Consider the following 24,018-nt stretch of genomic DNA (forward strand, 5'->3'; position numbering starts at 1 on the left):
GCTTTTTTATCCTTTTTTGTCCCAAACCTTTATTGATTCAAAGTGCAGCTACATTCAGCACGACATCAACTGATTCGGACCAGATCTAACGGATAGGTGTGAAAATGAACCAGACCAGCTGGAAAAAAAATGGTCAGGTGTGAAAGTGCCCTGAATTTAGAACCTGATCCCTGTGGTTAAAATGCAATGAATTCCAGGTCACTGGAGACTCTAGTAAGTCCAGACTAGTCTGCCATAATGTATCTATCCAAATCTCCAAGTGAACAAGCAAATGTTGTACATGAAAAAAAGGCTTACAGGTCTTGCATCCAAGTGGCAGACAGGAGACATAGCACAGCTAACGGGCAAACTGGTTTCTAAAGTCCAAACACCATGACGACAAGCTGACAAAGAACAAAGGAACCTGCAGCTGTAAATAGTAAGCAGGAGGTCAGGTGACTGCAGGGCTACTTAAGGACAGGTGAAACTGGTCAGGGCAGGCAGACAATAACAAAGGAGGGATTCCAGACAAGACTCTGCGGGGTGTGTATGTTAAAATAAAACAGGAAACACAAAACAATGAATAAATCAAGAGAAAAGAACTAAAAACTCATAAATCCTCCAGATAACTGAAAGTTAAGAATTGCGCAGTCCAGAACCATACAAAAGGCAAGAAAAAACAGTGAAGTGCTTTCTACATCCTACTTACACACTGACATTATTGTGGTGACATACTGCACTGTGGAATTATGTCACAACCAACAATGCTTAAAGGTTGAATATGTAGAATCTTTATTAAAAGCTATATTTAAAAAAAATACATATATATAAAACACCCACGGGGCATTTTGAGGGGTACAGAATGAAAGTATTGCTTTCCATTAAAAAATATATTAAGTCTGAATTAATATTTAAACATTTTTTTGACAGGTTTGACAATGACTTTCTGTCCCGTTCTGTTCCCATTGTATCAGCCAATAGTGTTGGGCGTTGCTGGTTGCCAGGGTTGTCTGTTGTTGGGTGCAGCTACTGTAGGCTGGCACTGGGTGAAATGGAGTTTGCCAATCCTGCAGCTGCTTCGGAGCCTCAGTGAAGGGGGCGTTATTTGTCCCAGCAGCTGAGTGAGCGGAGACGGGCAAAAACCAGAGTCACTATAGGCCGAGCATTCACTCCATGGACTGAGAGAAAGGAGAGGAACGCCATTCAAACGCACGCCCACATGGCTACGCTGCTCCTTGATGCTAACATCACTTTCATCTTTACTTAGCTGGAACGGCTAACACTTAAGGTTTTATGGTGTGATTTGCTGGAGGGGATGGGTTCAAACAGACTCAAACAGACTCCGGTCTCCTGTAGGCTACTGACCAACCTGGCAACCCGACTTCTGGAATTATTATTTGTTGTTGCAACTATGATCTTGAGACACTAAATGGCGGTGTTCTGATCATTCTCCTCAACCTTTAATAAAACAGCCAGGATTCACTTTGTAATAACCTTGATAAAGGGATAAGAAGTGCTTTATTTGACAGCCTGTACACACTGGAAAAACACTCTCCTGATGGTAATGTACTGTCACTAAAAACTAAAACAGCTATAACCTCAACTATAATTGCTGATGCACGCTTTTCAAAACAGTTAAAATGAATATGTTGGGAGCTGAATTTGGGACTATCTCATAGGAGTTTGCTAAAAGCTAGTCACCTTTCTTTTGCAAGAAATTAATTAACAGTTGTTTCCCCTTGATTTGTTTTCCCTCTCTTTCTGTTTTCTCTTCTAGGGCACAGACACTGGTCAGCAGATTAGCTGACAGATTCTAATGCTGAGCCATTCGTTCCTTATGTAAGGCCTGCCAGGGCCCTCAGAGAACCTCCACTATTTTTTGAAATACATAGATAAGTCTTTCAACCGATTTATTCTGCCAATCTATAATTTATGATATGACACAAGTTACTTAGAAAAACACTCATTACAAACAAAAACCCTCTTAATTCCAGGCTTTCCTGGTTTTAATGTAACCGTTAAGGCCTGCACAGGTTGTTTCACATTTACATATCAAATAAAGAGTGGAGAGCTAAGCACCTCCATGACCGCTCTTCACCCCTCCCCAGCCTGACCCAGTCACATGCACCTGCAGGTAAATAAAAACCTGAAGTTGTAGTGGAGCCTCACACAAGAAGGACTCTGTGCTCAGCTCACGACAGGACTTCTTCCCTACACCACTCACAGAAGCAGGTAGAAACACTATGAACCTCTTTTAATGCAAAAACAGATGCAAGCTGAGCAATGATGAGAAGGTTTGCATACTTATTGTTACAGTTAGAGTAACATGGACATAACTATACAGTACAATACATCTGTTTGCTGTCTTACACTCTTGCAGGCTGCCTAACACTATACACAGTTGTGGTCCAGCAGGACTGGGTTTGCTTTATCTTTCATTCCATGTTTCTTTAAAGGCAAATATGTTACTTTCTGTGACAGTAACAGGATATGTTTTACTCTGGCGGACCATAACACAAAATCACCTCACTCAAACCGTATTTTACAACCTTTGTCCTGAGAATCACCTCCACACCAGTTTAACCAAGGTAACAGGATCATTTATACTGGAGTAATATTTTACCAGAAACATGCGTCTGCACATGAAACACTAAGTTGCAGACGTACAGTTAGATAAAGGGCAGGAACAGGGCTTGTTGTGTGTCCAGGGGTGCAGGTGCTGCGTCCGTCTCTGACTCCCACAGTACAGGGGAACAAGAGGCTTTTGACGTCCCGTGACACACGCTGTCATGTGTCATATGAGATTTATAATTGTAATTATACATTATACTATTATTATTCTTTAATCATTTTTTTTTATCTGACCTTTTTGGCACAGGATGCGTTTGGTGTGTTCTTTGGGTCTCTTTGTGGCCCTGCTGCATCTGTCTAACTCTCTGCTGCTGGGAGCCTTCAACATTAAGTCGTTTGGAGACAAGAAAGCCTCCAACACGACTCTGATGAACATCATCAGCACGGTTCGAAACTGTACTATGCATCCAAATCATTTAGAGAGTTGTGGCTCTTTCTCTTCCTTAACACGTCTTCTTTCAGACTGGAGGAAAGAAAACATCGTTTTGACTTCACTTTGTCTGTTTGTGTCTGTAGATTTCTCCCAAACTCACACAAAATAGCATTAGATCTGCATTTGCATATTGAAACATAACATTTCAGAAAAAATCATAGTCTTAATGTCAGTAATCAGATGGAGAAGTTTCATGGGGATATCTATTAGTTAACATTTTATTCACCTGTAGTGTCTCTTTTAAATCTGCACTTCAGCAACACTTACAGACACCAAGCTTTCCAGCTCCATCCCTGACTGTATTCTGGAGGTTTCTACAGAGGGCTTTGTTATTCATCATTCACAGCCGCATTTAGAAACAGTTGATCCATAAAAACAGGGTCAAATATCTTTTTTTAAGGCTGTTGTCAGTACTTTCTGATTTATGGAGAGATACAAAGAGATATCTGTAAAACCCTTTGTCTCTAATATGTCAACTAAATGAAACAAGACTTTTGAACCTGACTTTGTTCATGTTCACATTTCTCTCAAATTAGAGCATATTTTATAAGATAGTGCCTCATTTGCATATTTAAACATACAATTTCAGTAAACATATTTTACAAAAAAATCATTTTCTTAATGTCAGTAATCAACTGACTACTGCTCTGTAGCACTTTGAGATTGTTGAATGTAAAGTGCAATACACATACAATGTATTATTATTATTAATATTATTATTTTTATTAACTGGTAAAGTTAAATGGTGATATCCACAGTATCTTTTATTCTTTTTTCCTATTAACCTGTAGTGTCTTCCATTAAAGTGTAACTCCGACAAAAAATGGACCCATAGTCTTTTTCAGCCTTAAAAGACATCAAATAAGCCATAGAGACAATTTTTTTATTGATCAACCATGTAGAGAATGAGAGACGCTAACAGACCCAAAGGGCTAACACGGATGAGCTCGGGGCGGAATGTTGAACGCATCCAAAACGTCTTTTTTAACCACTAATACTGCTCAGATTAACAGCAAACCTCTGCAGCAGCATGAGAAGAATCCCTACACAGAAAACAAAGCACCAACAACGTAGTTGGTGAACCCAGAGTTTATTAAACAAAAGACTGTTTTACAATTCTGTACCTTACCAGGTGGTCCAAAAATGCTGTTTGGTATACGTTCAGCGCACGGCCCCGAGCTAATCAGTGTTAGCCCTTTGGGTCTGTTAGCGTCTCTCCAGGCATTCTCTATTCATGGTTGATCAATCAAAAAATGTCTTGATAGCTTATTTGATGTGTTTTCATGCCGATAAAGACCCTGGGGTCCATTTTCCGCAGAGTTACACTTTAAGGGGGCACTCAGCAACTTTATCTTTTCACATCGATAAAGTTGAGTGACTCACAGGAGGCAGATTTACGGTAAAGACAACAACAAAAACAAACTAGTTCCTACATATCCTATAATGCACTATTATTATTTCTTTAGTCCATCCTCATGGCTCTTAAATTCTATGTCCCCAGTTTGTAATGTAGGATTTGTGTTTGTCGTGTTCCTGCCTGAGTTTATAAAACCCATATGACATCACTATAATGTCATATGTGGTTATTTTCTCCTCCAGAGCCAGAAGACATTATACAGCTGAGATGGGAGTAGTACTTCCATTGTGAACTTTTATGTGTAGAATCAGTGGAGAGCTCCATAGAACAATAATGAACACAGATGATGTAATTAAACTATTAAAGAAGAGTTTTTTGTTGGTTCACCTCTTTTATTTCTAGTTCTACACTAGAACTGTTCCTCAAATAGACCAAACTTTAATCTAATATGTGTTGTTTTGTGTTTTTGTTTTACAGATTATCCATCGATATGACATCATTCTGATCCAGGAGGTCAGAGACAGCGATCTGTCTGCAACCAAAAAACTCATGGAGCACATCAACAAGTTCGACTAACCACACAGAGCACACACTGTATTATTACACACAAAATATGGTGGTCAAAATATGGTGAAGTTTGAAGAAACACAGACAGTTCATGAACTCACATTGTGATTTAAGATAAACAAAATGATGCTCTTTATGTGTGTGTGTGTGTGTGTGTGTGTGTGTGTGTGTGTGTGTGTGTGTGTTCCCAGAGGTTCTCCTCAGTTCAGATACAGTCACATCGTCAGTGAGCCTCTGGGTCGCAGCTCCTACAAGGAGAGATACCTCTTCCTCTACAGGTACACAGAGAGATGAACAAAGCTAATACAGCAAGACTGTGTGAGCAGATGTATTTGTTTGAAAGCTTTTATTGACTTAATCTCTGCACTTTCTTGTCCCTGTCCTAATTGTAACAGATGGTTACAGGATCCTACTGTATACTTATTGTATATAAAAGTAGACACATTGTTAAAATACTTCACTAGTTAAAGACTGCATTCAACATGTTACTAGTATAATTACAAAAGTATTATCAGCAGAATATAACCACACATAATGCAGCAGAATGCAGAAGAGATCATGTCAGACTAATAATATAATTCATATAATGTAAAACACATTTTAATGCTCAACATATATATGTATATATTGAGCATTATATATATATAGTATATATATATATATATATATATATATAGCTGTATATATATATAGACTGTCTCAGAGGCTCAACTGATTTTCACAGCTTTCAGTAACAGAAAATAGAAATATACTAGTGAAGTACCTCAAAATTGTACTGAAGCACAGTTTTTGAGTACATGCACTTCGGCTCCCACCACTGTTTTTTATGAAAGATGGTGTAATATTGGAGCTCTAGATAAATATGGTTGATCATGTGTCACGTGCTGTGCCAGAAAATTCACTTCAGCTTTTTATGTCATTTAATGCAATTTATTAACAAAGGCACATAACCTGTCACCAACATATATTTTTGGATATGAAGCATTACACAATTGCTCTCCAGGGAACTGACGGTGTCCGTGGCAAAAAACTACACCTACGATGATGGCTGTGAGCCCTGTGGTACAGACACCTTCAGCAGAGAGCCCTTCGTCATCATGTTCACCTCCAAACAAACCGGTAGGCTCTGGGAGAGTGAAAGTGTGTTTCACTGTTAGACACCAGTGATGCAGATTCTCTCAAGCATCATTCAACTGAGAACTAAGAACCAGACTTGTGTAGAATGAGTTTCTGACATTAGGAGGTCTGTTGGTCACCAGTGCCCCTTTAAATACTATTCTGCTTTAAGCAGGGGTGTAGGGCTGGGGGGGGGAACCGGACCCTCATTTGAGGAGGGCCTACAGATAGAGATACTAGAATGAATAGCTGATGATGTGAGGAGGGGCCCATAAAGAATGGGTCAGGAATTTTGTGCTACGCCCCTGCCTTCAAGCATTAGGGACTTTAAGCAGCGACAGTTGAAGGGATGGCTACGTCGCTCCAGAAATGTTTGTCATTGTCGACATTACGGCAAACCAGTCGTTCTCCCGTAGTAGACAGTTGGGCCGCAACATCTGGAACCAATTGGAATGTTTCTCGAAGGCCGTAGCCGCCCCTTCAACCGTTGCTGCTTAAAGTCCCTATTCCCTCTTCATTGACTCCTTCCTCTGTCCTGTTTTCCAGCTGTGAAGAACTTTGTTCTGATCCCCCAGCACACCTCTCCAGGCTCTGCTGTGAAGGAAGTGAATGCTCTCTATGATGTGGTGACTGATGTCCGCACCCGCTGGAACATCAATGTGAATACTCTCCTCCACAACCACCACACACAAAGTCAATAATTTAGTGGAAGTGTGTAAAAAAAAGGTGGAGTGCAAAGGCTAACTAAAATATGAGCTGGTAGGAGAGTGGTTGAACGTTTGCACTCTCCCTGCAGGATGTTGTTCTGCTGGGGGACTTCAACACAGGCTGCAGTTATGTATCGGGCTCCGACTGGCAGCAGATCCGCCTCTTCACTGACAAGAGTTTCCACTGGCTGATCCCCAACGAGGCCGACACTACAGTGTCACACACTAACTGCCCTTACGACAGGTGGACACACACCACAACACACACACACACACACACACACACACACACACACACACACACACACACACACACACACACACACACACACACACACACACACACACACACACACACACACACACACACACACACACACACACACACACACACACACACACACACACTTAATTCCACAGCTCTTCCTGTGTTTGCAGGATTGTGGTAACCAGTGACATGATGAGGGGAGTCGTGCAAGGCAGTGCTGAGGTGTACGACTACATGGTGGATTTGAACCTCAGCCACAGTCTGGTAAAACTACTTTGGCTTTAATTCTCCCTTAGTTTAATTCACTTCAGTCACAAGGTACAAAGAGGCTGAAACAGTAACTTAACACTGGCTGAAGGACACCAGAGGCGCACCTGCAGTTACATCTTACCACCAAAGCTGCCACTAAAAACAAAATATCGCAATTTTAATGGTTAGCCTACTCTTTAAAGGAATAGTTTGACATTTCAAGAAATATGGTGAATTTTTCTGGTGGAGGGTTAGATGAGACGACTGATACCACTGTTTTTACAATCGATATGAAGCTAGCGCAAGCACCCTGTTAGCTTAGCTTAGCACTAAAGGTACGTTCAGACCGAATGCGATAGAGACAATAGAAGCAGCACAATTACATCATTTAGACTAAGTCAATCTAAATATGTGATTTCAAGATGGGCGGTGCATTACTCGTGATGTGGTTTTCACGTCTATTGGCCCTCATTTATCAATCTTGCGTGAAAACAGGCGCAGATCTGAGCGCAGAATTGGTTGTATGACAGGACAGACGTGTGATTTATGAAACATTCGTATCCGACCAATCTCAGCGTACGAATGAGCGGGCCTTGATAAATGCGGCGGCTGAATTCGATCGTCATTAACATGTTACGCCCTTAAATATTCCTGGTTCGGAGGCCTCGCCCACTGAGGTCAAACATGGAGAGACGAAACACTGGGAAGAAAAAAACTTTTCTGGCACACAGATGGGCATCCTGACATCCGAGATGGAGCAAAATAAAGATGTGCTTTTTGGCAGAGTGGAATAAAAGGGGCCCATAAAAACGCTGTATGGAAAAGAATTACGGAGGCAGTCAACCCGAAGCAGCGCTCCATTGTGACCCGTGTGCGTGTGTGCGCACTGTTGAATTTGCGCTCCTGTTCTGTAGCTGGGTTTGCCAGCGGGGTTATTAGGTATTCCGTAAGAGGATAACCTTTGTCACCTAGAAGAACCATACCAAAATGTTAATCATCTGATACCTTGTTTGATTTAATGCAATTTATCAAGGGTAGCCACTTAGCGAGGAGATGACTTTGGCTCTGCAGTGCGCCTTCCTGTTAGGGTCGCGGGGGGCTGGAGCCGGGTTGTTTTGAAATATAAAATAATCGTGTGTCCCCCCTGGCCACCTGGCCACCACGTTTAAAAGCGATAGCTTGGCATCACAAATCACCTGTACATTTATCGAGTGGTAGTTTTTGCGATTGATGAATGCGTAATCATTCATGGATGGTGCCTTCAGACGCACGAGTACAATCAATTGCTCTAACCACAATTTTTATTTTTCTTATTCGTTTTAAGAATCCATTTTGATCTGTTCTTAATATGTGACTGCTTATGCTTAATGACAGCTGAGGTTTGTTCATTATTTTCAGCCAGATTTTGCTGTGCTGCACCGCAAATACACAGGCTGAAATGTGCGTACACGATCTCAGACCTGACGTGAGACCTCACGTCCAAATTGATAAATGCCGAAGTTTGTGTGGAAATGGTCATACGCCCGTTTTTCTGCCGTACGTTGGTTTGATAAATGAGGGTCATTGTGTCCAACGCATTAAATGTGTCATGAACGGTGCGGGGAATAACTCAGAGGAGCAGGACCCAAATGCAGACAAGGACAACGAGTAAGATTTAAACAGATATTTAATCGACAAAAAACAGAAACAAATAAGAACCAGGGTACGGGAAAACAGGTACAGGTTCCAGGTGGAGACGAGGGGAAAACCAAACGCGGGGATCAGGAGATGAAACACGAACACATGGTGGGAAACAGGAACTCAGGAAACTTTAACAAAAGAAAAGATTAACACAAAACAAAGCAACATGGAAAGGTAACACAATCATCAATTAGGTAGCCAACCAAACGATAGACATGAACCACGAAATAGCAATATGGACTGGCACCGGACGTGAGTCACATCCGCTCTTAATCCATTTGCCTTAACGAGGAGACGAGCCACAGCTGGGCAGAACCACGCCTACCAGCTCCAACAGACAAACACACAGGGAAAGACACAAGCAGGGAGAAACAAGCAGAGGGAGAAAAACTCACACAAAAGGAAGAGGGAAGACTGACAAGACCGGAGTCCTGACAAAATGTGCGAGTTGATTGATTGAATATTGAACTTTTCAGGAAAATCATGTGCGCTGTGTCAAATCAGCCAAACAGCGTTGAGATTGCAGTAAGCTTAATTTTATAGTTCTCCATGATAACATCCAGGGGATCACCAGGGCATTACCACAGCCACCACTGTTGACCTTGACTGAATCAAGGAAACCAGACTGTTTCTATGAATAATATATAATGGATAATTATGACCTCTGGGTGGCAGCAACGCGCCTTTAGGCATCTAGTCTGCCGGAAATCCAGAAGAAAAAGAAGAAAGCCGTCACTGCAGAGTGAAGGCCCATTCCCACTCTACGGTAAATACGGATACGAACCCTTTCTTCCGTCAGTGGGTCCGTCGCCAGAGACCTTACGAATCCAGAGTGCTCAGGACAAAACAAACCAATGCCACCGCAATATAGAGTCAAAAGTCCAACCATTCGCGAAAATCAACAAAGAAGAGAGTAGTATCTTGACATTTAAAAATGGCGCAAAATTTGGAGGAGAAAGTCTGCAAGTTGGTGAGGGGTATGTCCAGCTCTCTCGTCGGCAAAACCAAAGAAAAAAACTTGCCATTAAGGTGTCGGTTCTCATTCAGTGCTCTCACATGCCACTGCTGCGTACACTTCTTGTGCCTTTTTTACTGATTTTGGATGACAAACAGCAAAATCATCTCCTCTACAGACGGGATATTTGTGATTTTCAATGCCGGTAATTTACGCCACGACACTGCCCTCTAGAGGATATATTGCATAAAATCCATAACAACGCAGAAACTTGACAGAGATATGAAGGGCAGTACCGGAGACAACATTTGGTACGAATGGATGAATTTCATTGAATGGATGTAGGAATCCACCTAGTGTGTCACCGGTCTCTACGAGGCGACTTGCTGTGTGCTGAAGAGGCACCCTGTACGACATCGGAGGTTACATCACTGACGGCCTGATCTCACTACAACACAACGAGAGTTCATCTGAGAGCTGAGCCTAGCTGCAGTTAGCTAGTCGCCTTGGCTTACAACTTACTGCCTCATCTGCCTCGTTTGTCATTCCGACGCTCCAAATGGTCCAAAAATGATCAAGCAGCGTGTTATTTGCTTTTCTTGCGATTTCATCATGTGTATCGCATCCGGTCTGAACGCACCAGGAAAAAGGCTGGCCTGGCTGTGTCCAAAGGTAACAGAACCTGCCTATCAGCTCCTCTTAAAATTGTCTAGTTAGTGCAGAAAGCAAAGATTGTATAAAATATGGACATAGCCTAAATATAATTCAGTTGTCATGAACAAGGATATTATCTATATAGAGCAAAACCAGTTTCTTTTTGTACCAGGCCGTAAACATGTTTATCTCTGCTGTAGTTGGGTATTTTAAAATAGGGCCCTATAAGGATGTACTCACTTTTAGAGCCAGCGTAAAGTGGACACTGAAGGAACTGCATCTTTCAGCACTACATCATTTGAGTTTGCTGCTTGGTAGAAAGTGAAGGAAGGACGTTCCGCCATTTTACAGGGTTATGTGTCTGGACCATAGACTGTATATAAAATGGAAGTAGCATCTACGTCAAGGTCCGTTCTCTCAACTTGATCCAATCGTAATTGCTTACAGGAGTCCTCCAAGGAGAAGTGAGGCCCAGCAGCTAGCCATGCCCCTGGAGGTCATAAAGTTTACCTCCAATAAAATAAAAACTAGCCTGTTACAAAGAAACTCGCACCCTCTGTGTTGTCATGGAGATATGACCTACACATACAGACTAGAATTTTTTTTGTACCAGGCCTTAAATAGGTTTAATTACGCTGTGAAAACGGTCTATTTTACATGGGGGTCAATGAGAAACTGCTCTATTATGAAACTGTGGACTAGTGGACTCTCAGAGAACTGCAGTTTCTGGCACTTTAACCTGACTGTCTCCAGGTGAATTTGGTTCCTTCTTGCTTCACTCATCCATCTGGCATCTCTCCATAGGAAAGAGATTTCAGGAGGCTGGGCCTTATCAAACATCCTTGCATATGATTGGATAAACGACTTGTCTGTCATCTTTATTGACGTGCTACTTCAACCACTCACATGGAAACCAACCTGTGACGCTGATGAGAGCGATGCAGGGAAAATCCAAACCCGGTTAGCAGAAGGGTGAAAACATGGTTTCCACCAACAAAAGCCTTCAGAGCCATTCTCTGGTGTTTTGTGAGATTGGACAACACGGATGAAACAGCAGCATCCATGTTGACGCCTGTTTCCTCGATGCGAGCCGCCATTTTTGTCTCTAAAGTGATCACACTGTCCTTTTGGCCGCGGCCAAAACCGGTTTTTCAGCTAAAGTCTAGTACCTTTAAGGACGTGATCACACTGTCCTCCCGGACCGAGACCCGAACTTTAGGGTACTTGTCCCCCCTCCCTCTCCCCCCCGCGCCCCAGCCCCGTTTGTACTCACACTACCAGGGCCTCGGCCAATACTTCTTGCTGTCCACACGCCTTCAAGCCGTAACACGTCACACGCATTGATCTTGTGTGTGTGGCTTTGTTTACAAATCTTTCCATAGACCTCGGAGTTTTTGTGCGTCTTGTCGACTGTTTTTGAATATTTTCATCCGACCAAATCTGCAGTAAACACAACGTGAACCTTTCACCACCATTGTTGTTGTTGTTAAATGTCCGCGCATGGTCCGTCCTTCTATTTACATGTCCGAACAGGCGGACATAACGCTACTGCCGTAGGGCTCGTGCTCGTGCGCGTACACGTGCGCACGCTCGTGCTCGTACATGTGCAAACGGCTCCGCTAAAGCCCACCTATTTCAAGCGGGCCGTGGCGGCCCAGCTGGCCCCAGTTGAGCGCGGAGCGGGTGCGCTCAGGGCGTGATCACACTGTCCTCCCGGACCACGACCCGGACTTTAGGGTACTTGTCCCCCCTCCCTCTCCCCCCGCGCCCCAGCCCCGTTTGTACTCACACTACCTGGGCCTCGGCCAATGCTTCTTGCTGTCCATACGCCATCACGCCGTAACACGTCACACGCATTGATCGTGTGTGTGTGGCTTTGTTTACAAATCTTTCCATAGACCTCAGAGTTTTTGTGCGTCTTGTCGACTGTTTTTGAATATTTTCATCCGACCAAATCTGCAGTAAACACTCCACCTCCGCATCACACCAACGTGAACCTTTCACCACCATTGTTGTTGTTGTTAAATGTCCGCGCATGGTCCGTCCTTCTATTTACATGTCCGAACAGGCGGACATAACGCTACTGCCGTAGGGCTCGTGCTCGTGCTCGTACACGTGCGCACGCTCGTTCTCGTACATGTGCAAACGGCTCCGCTAAAGCCCACCTATTTCAAGCGGGCCGTGGAGGGCCAGCTGGCCGCAGTTGAGCGCGGAGCGGGTGCGCTCACACTACTTAAAGGTACTAGACTTTAGCTGAAAAACCGGTTTTGGCCGCGGCCAAAAGGACAGTGTGATCACGCTGTCACACTACTTAAAGGTACTAGACTTTAGCTGAAAAACCGGTTTTGGCCGCGGCCAAAAGGATAGTGTGATCAGGCCCTAAGTAGTGTGAGCGCACCCGCTCCGTGCTCAACTGGGGCCAGCTGGGCCCCCACGGCCCGCTTGAAAGAGGTGGGCTTTAGCGGAGCCGTTTGCACATGTACGAGCACGAGCGTGCGCACGTGTACGCGCACGAGCACGAGCCCTACGGCAGTAGCGTTATGTCCGCCTGTTCGGACATGTAAATAGAAGGACGGACCATGCGCGGATATTTAACAACAACAACAATGGTGGCGAAAGGTTCACGTTGGTGTGATGCGGAGGTGGAGTGTTTACTGCAGATTTTATTTGATGAAAATATTCAAAAACAGTCGACAAGACGCACAAAAACTCTGAGGTCTGTGGAAAGATTTGTAAACAAAGCCACACACACGCGATCAGTGCGTGTGACGTGTTACGGCGTGATGGCGTATGGACAGCAAGAAGCATTGGCCGGCCCTGGCAGTGTGAGTACAAACGGGGCTGGGGCGCGGGGGGGAGAGGGAGGGGGGACAAGTACCAAAGTCCGGGTCGTGGTCCGGGAGGACAGTGTGATCACGAATCACAACAGTCGCTTCTCCGCTATGTCACATCTATAAACCCAGCCCGGCGGTCCTGATTGGCTCAACCACCTGCAATCACTTTCCTATGGAGCCATCCCAGATGGTTGAGAGGAGCTGAGGCGGAGTCAAGGCGGAAGCAAGGTGGAACGAAAGTCATCTGGCGAGAGTCAGGTTACTTTCTTATTGGATCAACCAGGAATGAATCGCTGTGGTGGGGCTTGGTCTGGACTGTTACTGTTACTATTATGGTATGCTTTTGGAAAATTGTCATCCGTTTTGGTTAATTATCGTTAAGAATCGTTTGGACAAAAACAAACAGGAGCACCATTACACTGTATACAGTCCTTATGGATGCTGGTGAAAGAAGTAATTTGATGGCCTATTGAGTTTTATAGTGCATAATAAAACATGCTGTATAAATGCTGTGTCAACTGTGGCGATATTGTGTATTCCAAGCTGGACTACCAACATTGTGCCACAGGCAAACTCTCTACAAATCTTTTCTCCATCTCACACAGGCATTGGCTGTCAGTGACCATTTCCCTGTGGAGGTGGAGCTGATTGGCCATGCGGCTGCTCCTGCCTGAATCATGACAACCACAACTGTTCAAAAGACCTCCAGGCTGAATCTCAATTATGATTACGCTCTGGGGTTACCACGCAACATTGAATTTACAAAACCTAAATAAACAAATCTGTCAAAGTATTTAATTTCAAATTTGTCTTTTTGGAACAGGCATGTTAAAAAAAAGTCATGTCTCTTATTGAAGTGCATAAAAGGTGAGATGCTTTTTTTCCCCCCTAAATTTTGAAATGACTTTCTACCGAAAGGCAATGCTTATCCAGAGTTATTCGAACAGTGATTCTCTAAGGACACACTGCTGTTGTCAAGTGGCAGGGCGATTTTCAGTGACGAAACAAAGTCTTTGCACATAAAACTGAATCTATCTAAACATCATGACACCAAAAAGGAGTAGTACATCAGACCGAAAGCAACTTTATTTCTCAATATGACCACAGGATCATTTGTGAAGTATAGTAGCAGAGATAAAGTAGAACCTAACATGACACTGATTCTCCAACTACAGACCATCTGATGTGATGGGATCACACCAACCGCTACACCAAATCAGGCCAGGGGTGTGAAGGGGCTTCTCTACTTCCTACCACACTACTGACCTTGCAAGGAACACAACTTTGAACTCTGCCTTCATTTTGATTACATTTCTGAACTAGTGACTATTATATTTGATATTTAAGGATGGATATTCCTGCTGCATTAATGTGTATGTCACATTTTCCTGCTGTAGATGTTTATAGTTGTGCTCATTTTAACTTGTTTTTATCCTACTGGGTAGTTTAATCTACAGCAATGGATCATATTATTTGTAGTGTGGCTATCATGTGTTTCTAAAAAGTCAACTTTTCAGCTTTGTCCAAAAGGCTTTAAAAACACTTTATTTAGCTTAAAAGGTAGGAGAATGTTCTCAACACATCTGGAGATACATGTTTTTCAATGGACAGGATGAGGCTGAAAAACTGCCATCTGCAAAGTAACTAAAACTGACTGATAAATGCGTGCAGTAAAAAGTACCAGAATTATGTAGTGGAGTACAAGGTAACATACATTGGAATTATTCAAGTAAAGCCAAAGTATCCTGGATTTGTACTTCATATTTGACACATTGGCTCTCATTTATCAAATGAACGTACGGCAGAAAAACGTGCGTACGACCATTTCCACGCAAACGTCGGCATTTATCAATTTGGACGTGAGCGGGAGCTACGATCAAATCTCACATCAGGTCTGAGATGGTGTATGCACATTTCAGCCTGTGTATTTGCGGTGCAGCACAGCAAAATCTGGCTGAAAATAATGAACAAACCTCAGCTGTCACTAAGCATAAGCAGTCACATATTAAGAACAGATCAAAACAGCAATTGTTCAGTCATAGCTGGGCAACCGCAAACTAAGCATGGTAGGGCTGTCAAGCTCTGGATTCCTCAAAATGACAAAGCAGAGTGTATGAAGCTGTAGTCAGAGATACTCAGAAAGTGAAGAGTGTAAAGTGTAACTCACAGGAGTAAAAGTGTAACTAGCAGATTAAACAGCGTGCAAACTAGCTCACTAAATATTTCTAAAAGAAGGAAAGCAAATTGTAATTTATTGATGTTACTTAACTAAAGTACTACTATTAAATGTTGACAGAAAACATTTATTTGTCACTGAATCATAGGTGTCAGTCTTGATGTCTTCCCTGAACTTGCAGGTCGAACACTCTTATTAAAGGCAGGCAGGGAGCTGTATTCAAGGATCTTAGCATAGTTACCACCAACAAACACGACACTGAAGGCAGATGTGTCACAAACTATCTAATGTGTGTCATTTTAAAAGTTTCCCCCCCTCTCCTCTAGCCCCTTCTCTTTTTAAGCATCTCCATGTACATGCGGAGCGACTTCTGAATTGAGTCTTTGGTGATAAAGGTGACGAAGTTTTGGATGTCAGCCTCTCTGTTGGACGTTAGCTTGTCGATGGTTGGCTTCCTCATCATGGACTTGGTGATCTGTCTGGCATGGTCTGTGGAGGGAACAGATGAATAGTAAGCTCACCAAGTCCAAAAGTGGAGTGCAGATTTGTTTGTTTTCTGCCCCTGAAGGACACTCAACAACAAATGTGTGAGCGGGGAATAAGCAAAAGTACCACCAGTGGAAGAGTAGAGAAACTGGCCAGTTCACTGATCTCTCTCACACACACACACACACACACACACACACACACACACGCACGCACGCACGCACGCACGCACGCACGCACGCACGCACGCACGCGCGCACGCACACGCGCACGCACGCACGCACACGCATTTTTTTTATATACCTGGAATAGCCAGCCACTTGGTCATGGTCTGTGTGGCTGTGGTGAGGACCTGGTCTTCAGGTACCAGCTGGTCTACCAGACCTATCTTCAGTGCCTCTGATGGGTTGTAGAGCTGTCCCAACTGCAGAGCTATCTCGGTGGTTCGGTGGCCAACTGTGTTAGCCATGGTGTCCTTAAACCTGCAGGCAGCAGCAGCAACAATTGTTTACTACGGTCACTCAGGTGAAATAGTGCAGGGGATCAGCAGTTGTTGGATTTATTGTACATATCAACTGAGGGTGGTCCAATCATTATCAGCTGATCGGTGGTCTCTATAAAAGTCTGATCAGATGATGCTAAACGCAAGACAGTTTCTCTATGGGCTGGTAAAAAAGCTGTGTCTGGCAAGTTCAACTGACAAAATGTAACAAAACGTCTGGCAGGAGTAAATGATTTATTAAGGTTTGTTTGCGAGTTACGGCGTAGAGTGGTGGTTAAAGGTTATAGGACGCCACTGACTATGAAAGATGAAACATGCTCTGTGTCGCTGAATTAAAGATTGCATATTATTAGAAAAATTTGGGATAATTTAAGAACACAATAAAAAAAGACACTGGTAGAATTGTCGAAAAAATGTTACATATTGTACGTTTAAACTGAAGCGGTAGTGTGTTAAAAACCCTTCTGTGTACACACGCTCAGTGTCTTTTTAGGTAGAAGGCTAACACCTCTGACACATCCACTAAATGAGAGAAAACGGATTTCAAAGCCTGTTGCTAACAGCCGGACGTGGCTAACACTGATTACGAGAGAGTGGAATACGTTGCTCATGTTTCCTGCCAATAAATAAACTGGTCATGATAGCATCTCATTTCTTAATATACAATGTTGTTAAGAATTGTTGACTGAATAAATAATGTTGTGATCAGTATCGGCGATATGGCCTTCAGCGATATGGCCTTCAGCGATCGTCTCCAGAAATTCTTATCAGAGCCTCCTTAATGCAACACTATCATCATCATGAACTGTCATGGATGTTGTCATACTTAGAATTCCTTACCAAAAAGGTGCTACGATGCCCAGCTGCGTCTCATTAAGGCCGATGCTGTAACGCGGGTTGTCTGCCATTATCCTGTAGTCACACGTCATAGACACGAGACAGCCACCTGCAGGACTGGAACCCTGTGGGAGTGAAGAGGTAGACTTTGATTTTTCTGCTGATGAGGTTCCAGTTGTTCCTCAACCACGCTGACCATGAGCGGGTGGGTGTGGATGATTTCTACATACATTGATTGCAGCTATAGTGACCATGTTGGAGCTATAGAGTTTCAGCCAGATCTCCTGAACAGCTCTCCAGAACTCTCCACAGCGCTCTGGGCTCTTCCCGTACATCTCCATAATGTCCAGCCCGGCTGAGAACACCTTGGGCTGGTTCTGGTTTAAACACACAAACACAGGCATGCACGCACACACAGTCAATTTGTGCTGCAATGTTTGAAAAAATGACCATTTGCCAGCAGTGAAAATGCTAGACAATGCCATTACATAACATTCCAAAACATCAGAGATTATTTCCTATGATAAAAATAACAAGTATTCAGGGTTTCCCGCAAAAAAGTTGTTAGTCAAGGTGTTGGGGTGTGGTTGGCCTCCAACCTTGTTGACCAAGGTTGGAGGTCTTGTTTGTGTGATACAGACTGCAGACTCTGTACTACATTGAACAATTATTTATTAAATACTAAATATTACATAATAATAAACAATGATAGAGAGCACAATGACATTCAACCACCAGATGCCTGCTGTAAACTCAGCCTCCCTCTAGCGGCTTATTGGGAAAATGCGTATGTGTGACGTAGTGGTGTGTTCTGTTCTGAGTCTACGGTGTGAATGTGATGGTAACCAGCTCGCTCCCAACTATGGTTCATAGTGGGGTAGTTGTAAAGGTAACACGCCGCTGTTCGAACGCATCACACAATTCGGAGGCATATATTTTGTAGGCAAACTAGATTTTAAAAATGTTCTGCAGAGAAGGGAGACTGGCGTTGGTTACAGTTTGGAATGAAAGGTTGAAAACAGATCAGAATAACACGGTGAATATTGCTGTTATAATTTTTTTATTGGAAAAAGTTAGTTAACGCGACAGGCGTGTGTTGCTAAGGCGTGTGTTGCTTAGGCGTGTGTTGCTTAGGCGTGTGTTGCTTAGGCGTGTGTTGCTTCGGCAGCCACCTTGTGGTGTCCTGCAGTACATCTTTAACCTCAGCCTGAGTCCTGTGCTGTGGAAGACATCCTGCCTGGTACCAGTACCTAAGAAGGTGCATCCCAGCACCTCCAAAGACTACAGACCGGTGGCGCTGTCGTCGCACCTGATGAAGTCCCTGGAGAGGCTGGTCTTGTCACTTCTTCGGCCCCTTGTCAGCTCATCAATGGACGTGATCTTCAACCGTTTGTCCCTGACGGGGTCGCGGGGGGCTGGAGTCGAGCTGTGCTTTAAAAGCGATAGCTTGGCATCACAAATCACCTGTACATTTATCGAGTGGTAGTTTTTGCGATTGATGAATGCGTAATCATTCATGGATGGTGCCTTCAGACGCACATGAGTACAATCAATTGCTCCAACCACAATTTTTTATTTTTTTTAACCGTTTTGAATCTGTTCTTAATATGTGACTGCTAATGCTTAATGACAGCTGAGGTTTGTTAATTATTTTCAGCCAGATTTTGCTGTGCTGCACCGCAAATACACAGGCTCAAATTTGCGTACACGATCTCAGACCAGACGTGAGATTTGATCGTAGCTCCCGCTCACATCCAAATTGATAAATGCCGGAGTTTGCCAAGAAATGGTTGAAAGCACGTTCGTGTTCGTTTGATAAATGAGGGCCACTGTGTCCTGAGTAAATGTCACTTGTCACTTTATATCACTTTATATCATCACTACATCACTTTATTTAGTTGTTCTGTAACTAAGTTCAGTAAGGAATGCTGCTACACTTCACTGTACTGTACTGTAACTTAGTTCTGTAGGAAATGCTGCTACATTTTAACACTGTTTTCATGTATTGCTCCTTATCATTTATTCAGTCTGTACTTATTTTATTTCAATAGGCTAGTAAACTGCACATTGCGTATTGTTGTATATTGTATATACCTACGTTTAACCACAATGTCCGTTGCACTCTGTCACATTTAGTTATTGTTTGATTTATTTTATGTTAGCTTTATTTTGATTTGATTTATGTTTATGCTTATTGTCACTGATCCTTTCCCACCTTTGTATTGAAACTGTTGCACAATAATTTCCCTCGGGATAAATAAAGCTTCTTGAATCTTGAATCTTGAATCTAAGCTGTAAAGTGCTGCGGGAAACCCTGGTATTATTACAATGCATATTAACTAGCTTATAACATGAAGGCAAAAGACATCTTAAATTGCACACAGGCCCTGCTGCTTTAAACAATGAGGTTACTGTTGAGGTTATTGTTTTTTCTGTACTTTCTGTATTTATTAAGCTAAGAGTTTATTGGTTATCTTATACTGTAATTTTTTTATACCTCCCTTGTGTTTTTGTAAGCTGCTGGAAACTAATTTCCTTTGCGGGAGTTCATCCCAAAGGATCAATAAAGAGAAGTCTAAGTCTAAGTCTAAGTCTAAGTTACCGTACTGAGGTGAGGATGAGGCCTCGGCAGCTCTTATCCATCTCCAGCTTCTCCACACCGATGCAGAACTCTGTGAGGAAATCTAAACTGAGGCTGTTGACTGGTGGATTCTGCATGCGCATCACAGCTACACCTACAGAGAGACAGAGATGCTGATCATTTACCTCAATACTTATTGTTACTTATATTCTCCACAGACAATGATGTAAAATGGTAGAAACGATGACATGGGATTGGAAGCCTCTGCTTCAATTCTCTCTCTCTCTCAGCTCTCAATTGTGTTCTATAGTCGGTTAAGAGATGGGTATGGTCATTACTGCAAACTGCAATATGTAATTTACATTTCCTTGTCACAGCCAAACTCAGGCTGCAGCTGTCTCTTGGTAGGTTCAGTCAGTTAAAGCCCGACAAAGGCAGTAAACATGTACAGCTGTGACACAGGTCTGTCTTCTGGCAACTGATGTCCCACTGAATCACAATCAAATTAGCCCTGATTGTTCCGCTCATTAAAGAGACAGAACAAAAGTCTTTCCAGCATTTTTTAACACAAACTGATCTTTTGGAAAAATGTTTACCTGTGCTTTGGTCAAAATCCACTTCGATCTTAGGCGAGGTGGAGTTGTTCCTTCGTTGAGCGACGAAGACAGGGAACACACATGCTCTGCCATTACTGCTGCAGGAGGACCACTGGGAAACAAGACCTACACACACAGACACACACACACGCACACATACGCACTTACTGGCTCTGAGGAAGATCTGCTAGAAGGTGTACATATCCATATCTAATACATATCCATGCAAATCAGAACATCAAATCAACAACTTATGATTTAGTTACAGCAAGTACAGCAGAACAGTCATTATCACAATACTGAGGAGGTTCCTAATGCTTTAGAGTACTTTGCTGTTAATGCTCTAACATATTTTCATTAATCCAACATCATGATGTAGCTTAAAAGTACTTTTGTCCTTGGTTTTTATAGATCAAGCTTCTAAGAAATAAAAGGTTTTAATAGCATGATCAGTATATTTCAGAGCAGTAACAGCCCTACATCTGCCATACTGTTCATTCTTGGCGTTTCCTCATTTAGGATCAAACAATCCGAACAAAATAGTCATCTTTAATAATTATATTATTTGTATCCATTAATTATTCATACTGCTTGTTTCTGTCGGATCAACAGTCCAAACCGCAAAGATATTCTATATACAATCAGATTAAAGAATAAAATAAAAGAAGGAATTGAGAAGCTGGAACAAGGTCATCTTGACTGAAACAAACATTTAAACATTTATTAACTTGTAAATGAAGTTGACAATTCATTTCCTTTCCATCAGCTCATAAAAAGACCAACTAATCATTGATAAGGTACATACTGCTTCAGATAACGTTCATGTTCCATTCATCAGGACCAAATATGGTTTTATCAATAAACCCACATGCATATCATTTGATGTATTCTCCCTATGTCGGAATATTTTGTAAAAGCCGAGGCTGGCTTGAATTACTCTTCAACGAGTTTTAGAAATAAATAGCCTAAAGAAAAGTAGCTTTAACCTGAAACGCTATGTCATGAGAGGTAAGGTGTAGATGCACATGTTGGCATAACATTAGAAAGTTTGTGTCCATTATAGCCTATTCATTGATGCATTAGCCAAAGTTAAGAGTCCTGCAGTGTCCTGTGACCTTTGTCCCAGTTTCTGTAGAGCACAGCTAACTCAGCTAACTCAGCTAACTCAGCTAACACAGCTAACACAGCTTACACAGCTAACAGAGCCGCAAGCGAGATTACTTTTAAAATATTCAAGTCATTCCTTTAATAACAGGTGTACTGAAGACACATGCAGACGTACCTGACAAGCTACACTTGCTCCTCAATGCAGCTCTTAATGCCATTTTGTCCTGCTCACACTCAGGGACAACACACTGCTGCTTACGCTACTGGCCCAGCCGCCCCTCCGCCTTCTCTTTCTTCTTCTTTGGCAAATCAGCTTATGAGTGCATTATCGCCACCTACTGTGTATAACCCATTCTAGCTCCTCACATGGGCCAAAACTGAGGCTTCAACGAGTGTACTGATGGTATGTGATCTAAAGTTTTTCTAATAAGACTGGGCCCTGTCTTAATGCTTTCACTAATGCTGGGCCCCTGTGTCAAAAAAGACACTTGCCACAAGACACAGCGACTTTCCTGAGCAAAATCTGGCATTCCCTGTTACCCCAGCAATAAACCTGTTAAAAGAATGTTATTTGAACGGGACAGGTGGGAAAGTCCTAAGGAATGTGGTGGATGGATAGGGAATGATAAATGGGGGCCTGTGGGAGTGAGACTAGAGACTGAACAAAAGAGCAACAACTGAGGCAGCCATCTAGACGTTATGGTAAAGCAACAAATAAAACTAATAAAACATATTGGGCATATTGGAAGAACACAGCAGCAGTGCTTATCTGATCTTTGTGCTTTTGCATCGGCACATTACATAATGACCTTCAATCAAAAACATGTTTGTCAACCTGTCTGACAAAAAGAAAATAAAGAAATACTTTAGCATAATGCAAAATTACGGGAGCGTTCCTATGTTCCCCGGGTCTATACGTTCCCCGCTTTGTATGTGACCAGGGAACATCGGACCTTGTCTATGTAGACCCTAACAATACCCATTTACCCTGACCCTAACCGTAACCTCTAACCCCAACAAAATGCTGTATAAATCAGCGAAGGCAGAGGCTTTTGTGACCAGGGAACATCAGCCCCTTCTGGGGAACATAGGGATGACCCTAAAATGACCTTTACGTTGAATAAACACCTTTCTGACAAACACAGATTCGATTTTACAGGTATTAATGATATTATGTCAACACCTTTCTTGCACACTGTTCAAGAGGAAATTCTGTATTTCGCAACCTGGACCCTATTTCCCCATGAATATCTAAAACAGCACTCAACTAAACTTAATTTACTCAATAGAAACGAACAAGGAGTAATTAAAGAAAACCACAAAAAGGTCCTGGTTTAATGCTCCGATAAACCAGCCCCCAACATGTTATGACTGGCTCACGCAGGCCACAACAAAAGAGGGAGATGCACAGCTAACGGCTAAAATGAACAAACGGCCATTTATTCAATGAAAGTGAAACATACAGTAAAGACAATGAGGTTTGGAAGTCAGGATCAGCTGTGAATGTGTGCGTATGGATGCAATGAACAATGTGTGGTGCATGTTGTCAGTGTCTGTTGTGAAAAGCTGCTCTGTACATCCATACATATGGTGGCAGTATCAGATGGGAACTGGCTAACAGGCGAGCTGCAGTTGCTGCTTATGTTGATGCATCAATATTGTTTATTTAAAGGTTGAATATGTAGAATCTTTATTAAAAGCTATTTTAAAAAACAAAATAATACTCCCACAGGGCATTTTGAGAGGTACAGAATGAAAGTATTGCTTTTCCATAAAAATATATATTTAGTCTGAATTAATATTTAACATTTTTGACAGGTTTGACAATGATTTTCTGTCCCGTTCTGTTTCCATGGTAGCAGCCACCGTGTTGGGCGGTGCTGGTTGCCAGGGTTGTCTGTTGTTGGGTGCAGCTACTGTAGGCTGGCACTGGGTAAAATGGAGTTTGCATAATCTGCAGCTGCTTCGGAGCCTCAGTGAAGGGGGCGTTATTTGTCCCAGCAGCTGAGTGAGCGGAGACGGGCAAAAACCAAAATCAATATAGGCCGAGCATTCACTCCATGGACTGAGAAAGGAGAGAAACGCCATTCAAACGCACGCCCACATGGCTGCGTTTCTCCTTGATCGCTAACATCACTTTCATCTTCACTTAGCTGGAACGGCTAACGCTAACAGCTAACGCTAACTCTCAGTCAAACTCCTCTAATACTTGTTTTTATGGTGTGATTTGCTGGAGGAGATGGGTTTAAACAGACTCATACAGACTCTGGTCTCCTGTAGCTACTGGACCGGGTCTGACCAAC

The 24,018-nt window shown here is 42.7% G+C and overlaps 2 protein-coding genes across 2 annotated transcripts; one reads left to right on the top strand and one right to left on the bottom strand.

Annotated features, from left to right (window-relative positions):
* Positions 1-2,142: 2,142 nt before the first annotated feature.
* dnase1 (deoxyribonuclease I) lies at positions 2,143-14,104 on the top strand (the record flags this gene model as incomplete). The annotated part of the gene is made up of 9 exons (XM_083931796.1): positions 2,143-2,211; positions 2,858-2,996; positions 4,878-4,966; positions 5,159-5,245; positions 5,971-6,086; positions 6,630-6,742; positions 6,880-7,034; positions 7,229-7,322; positions 14,036-14,104. The coding sequence occupies exons 2-9, from the start codon at positions 2,859-2,861 to the stop codon at positions 14,102-14,104; spliced, it is 861 nt and encodes a 286-aa protein (XP_083787922.1). The 5' UTR covers positions 2,143-2,211; position 2,858.
* Positions 14,105-14,515: 411 nt separating this feature from the next.
* Positions 14,516-22,008, bottom strand: eci1 (enoyl-CoA delta isomerase 1). The gene is made up of 7 exons (XM_083931082.1): positions 21,891-22,008; positions 20,609-20,734; positions 20,039-20,166; positions 17,662-17,808; positions 17,435-17,556; positions 16,396-16,574; positions 14,516-16,095 (listed from the first exon to the last, which is right to left on the bottom strand). Exons 1-7 carry the CDS (start codon positions 21,931-21,933, stop codon positions 15,929-15,931), a joined length of 912 nt encoding a protein of 303 aa, XP_083787208.1. The 5' UTR covers positions 21,934-22,008; the 3' UTR covers positions 14,516-15,928.
* Between the last annotated feature and the right edge of the window lie 2,010 nt (positions 22,009-24,018).

Source organism: Echiichthys vipera (assembly GCF_963691815.1).
Source record: "Echiichthys vipera genome assembly, chromosome: 17".
NCBI classification, from domain to species: domain Eukaryota; kingdom Metazoa; phylum Chordata; class Actinopteri; order Perciformes; family Trachinidae; genus Echiichthys; species Echiichthys vipera.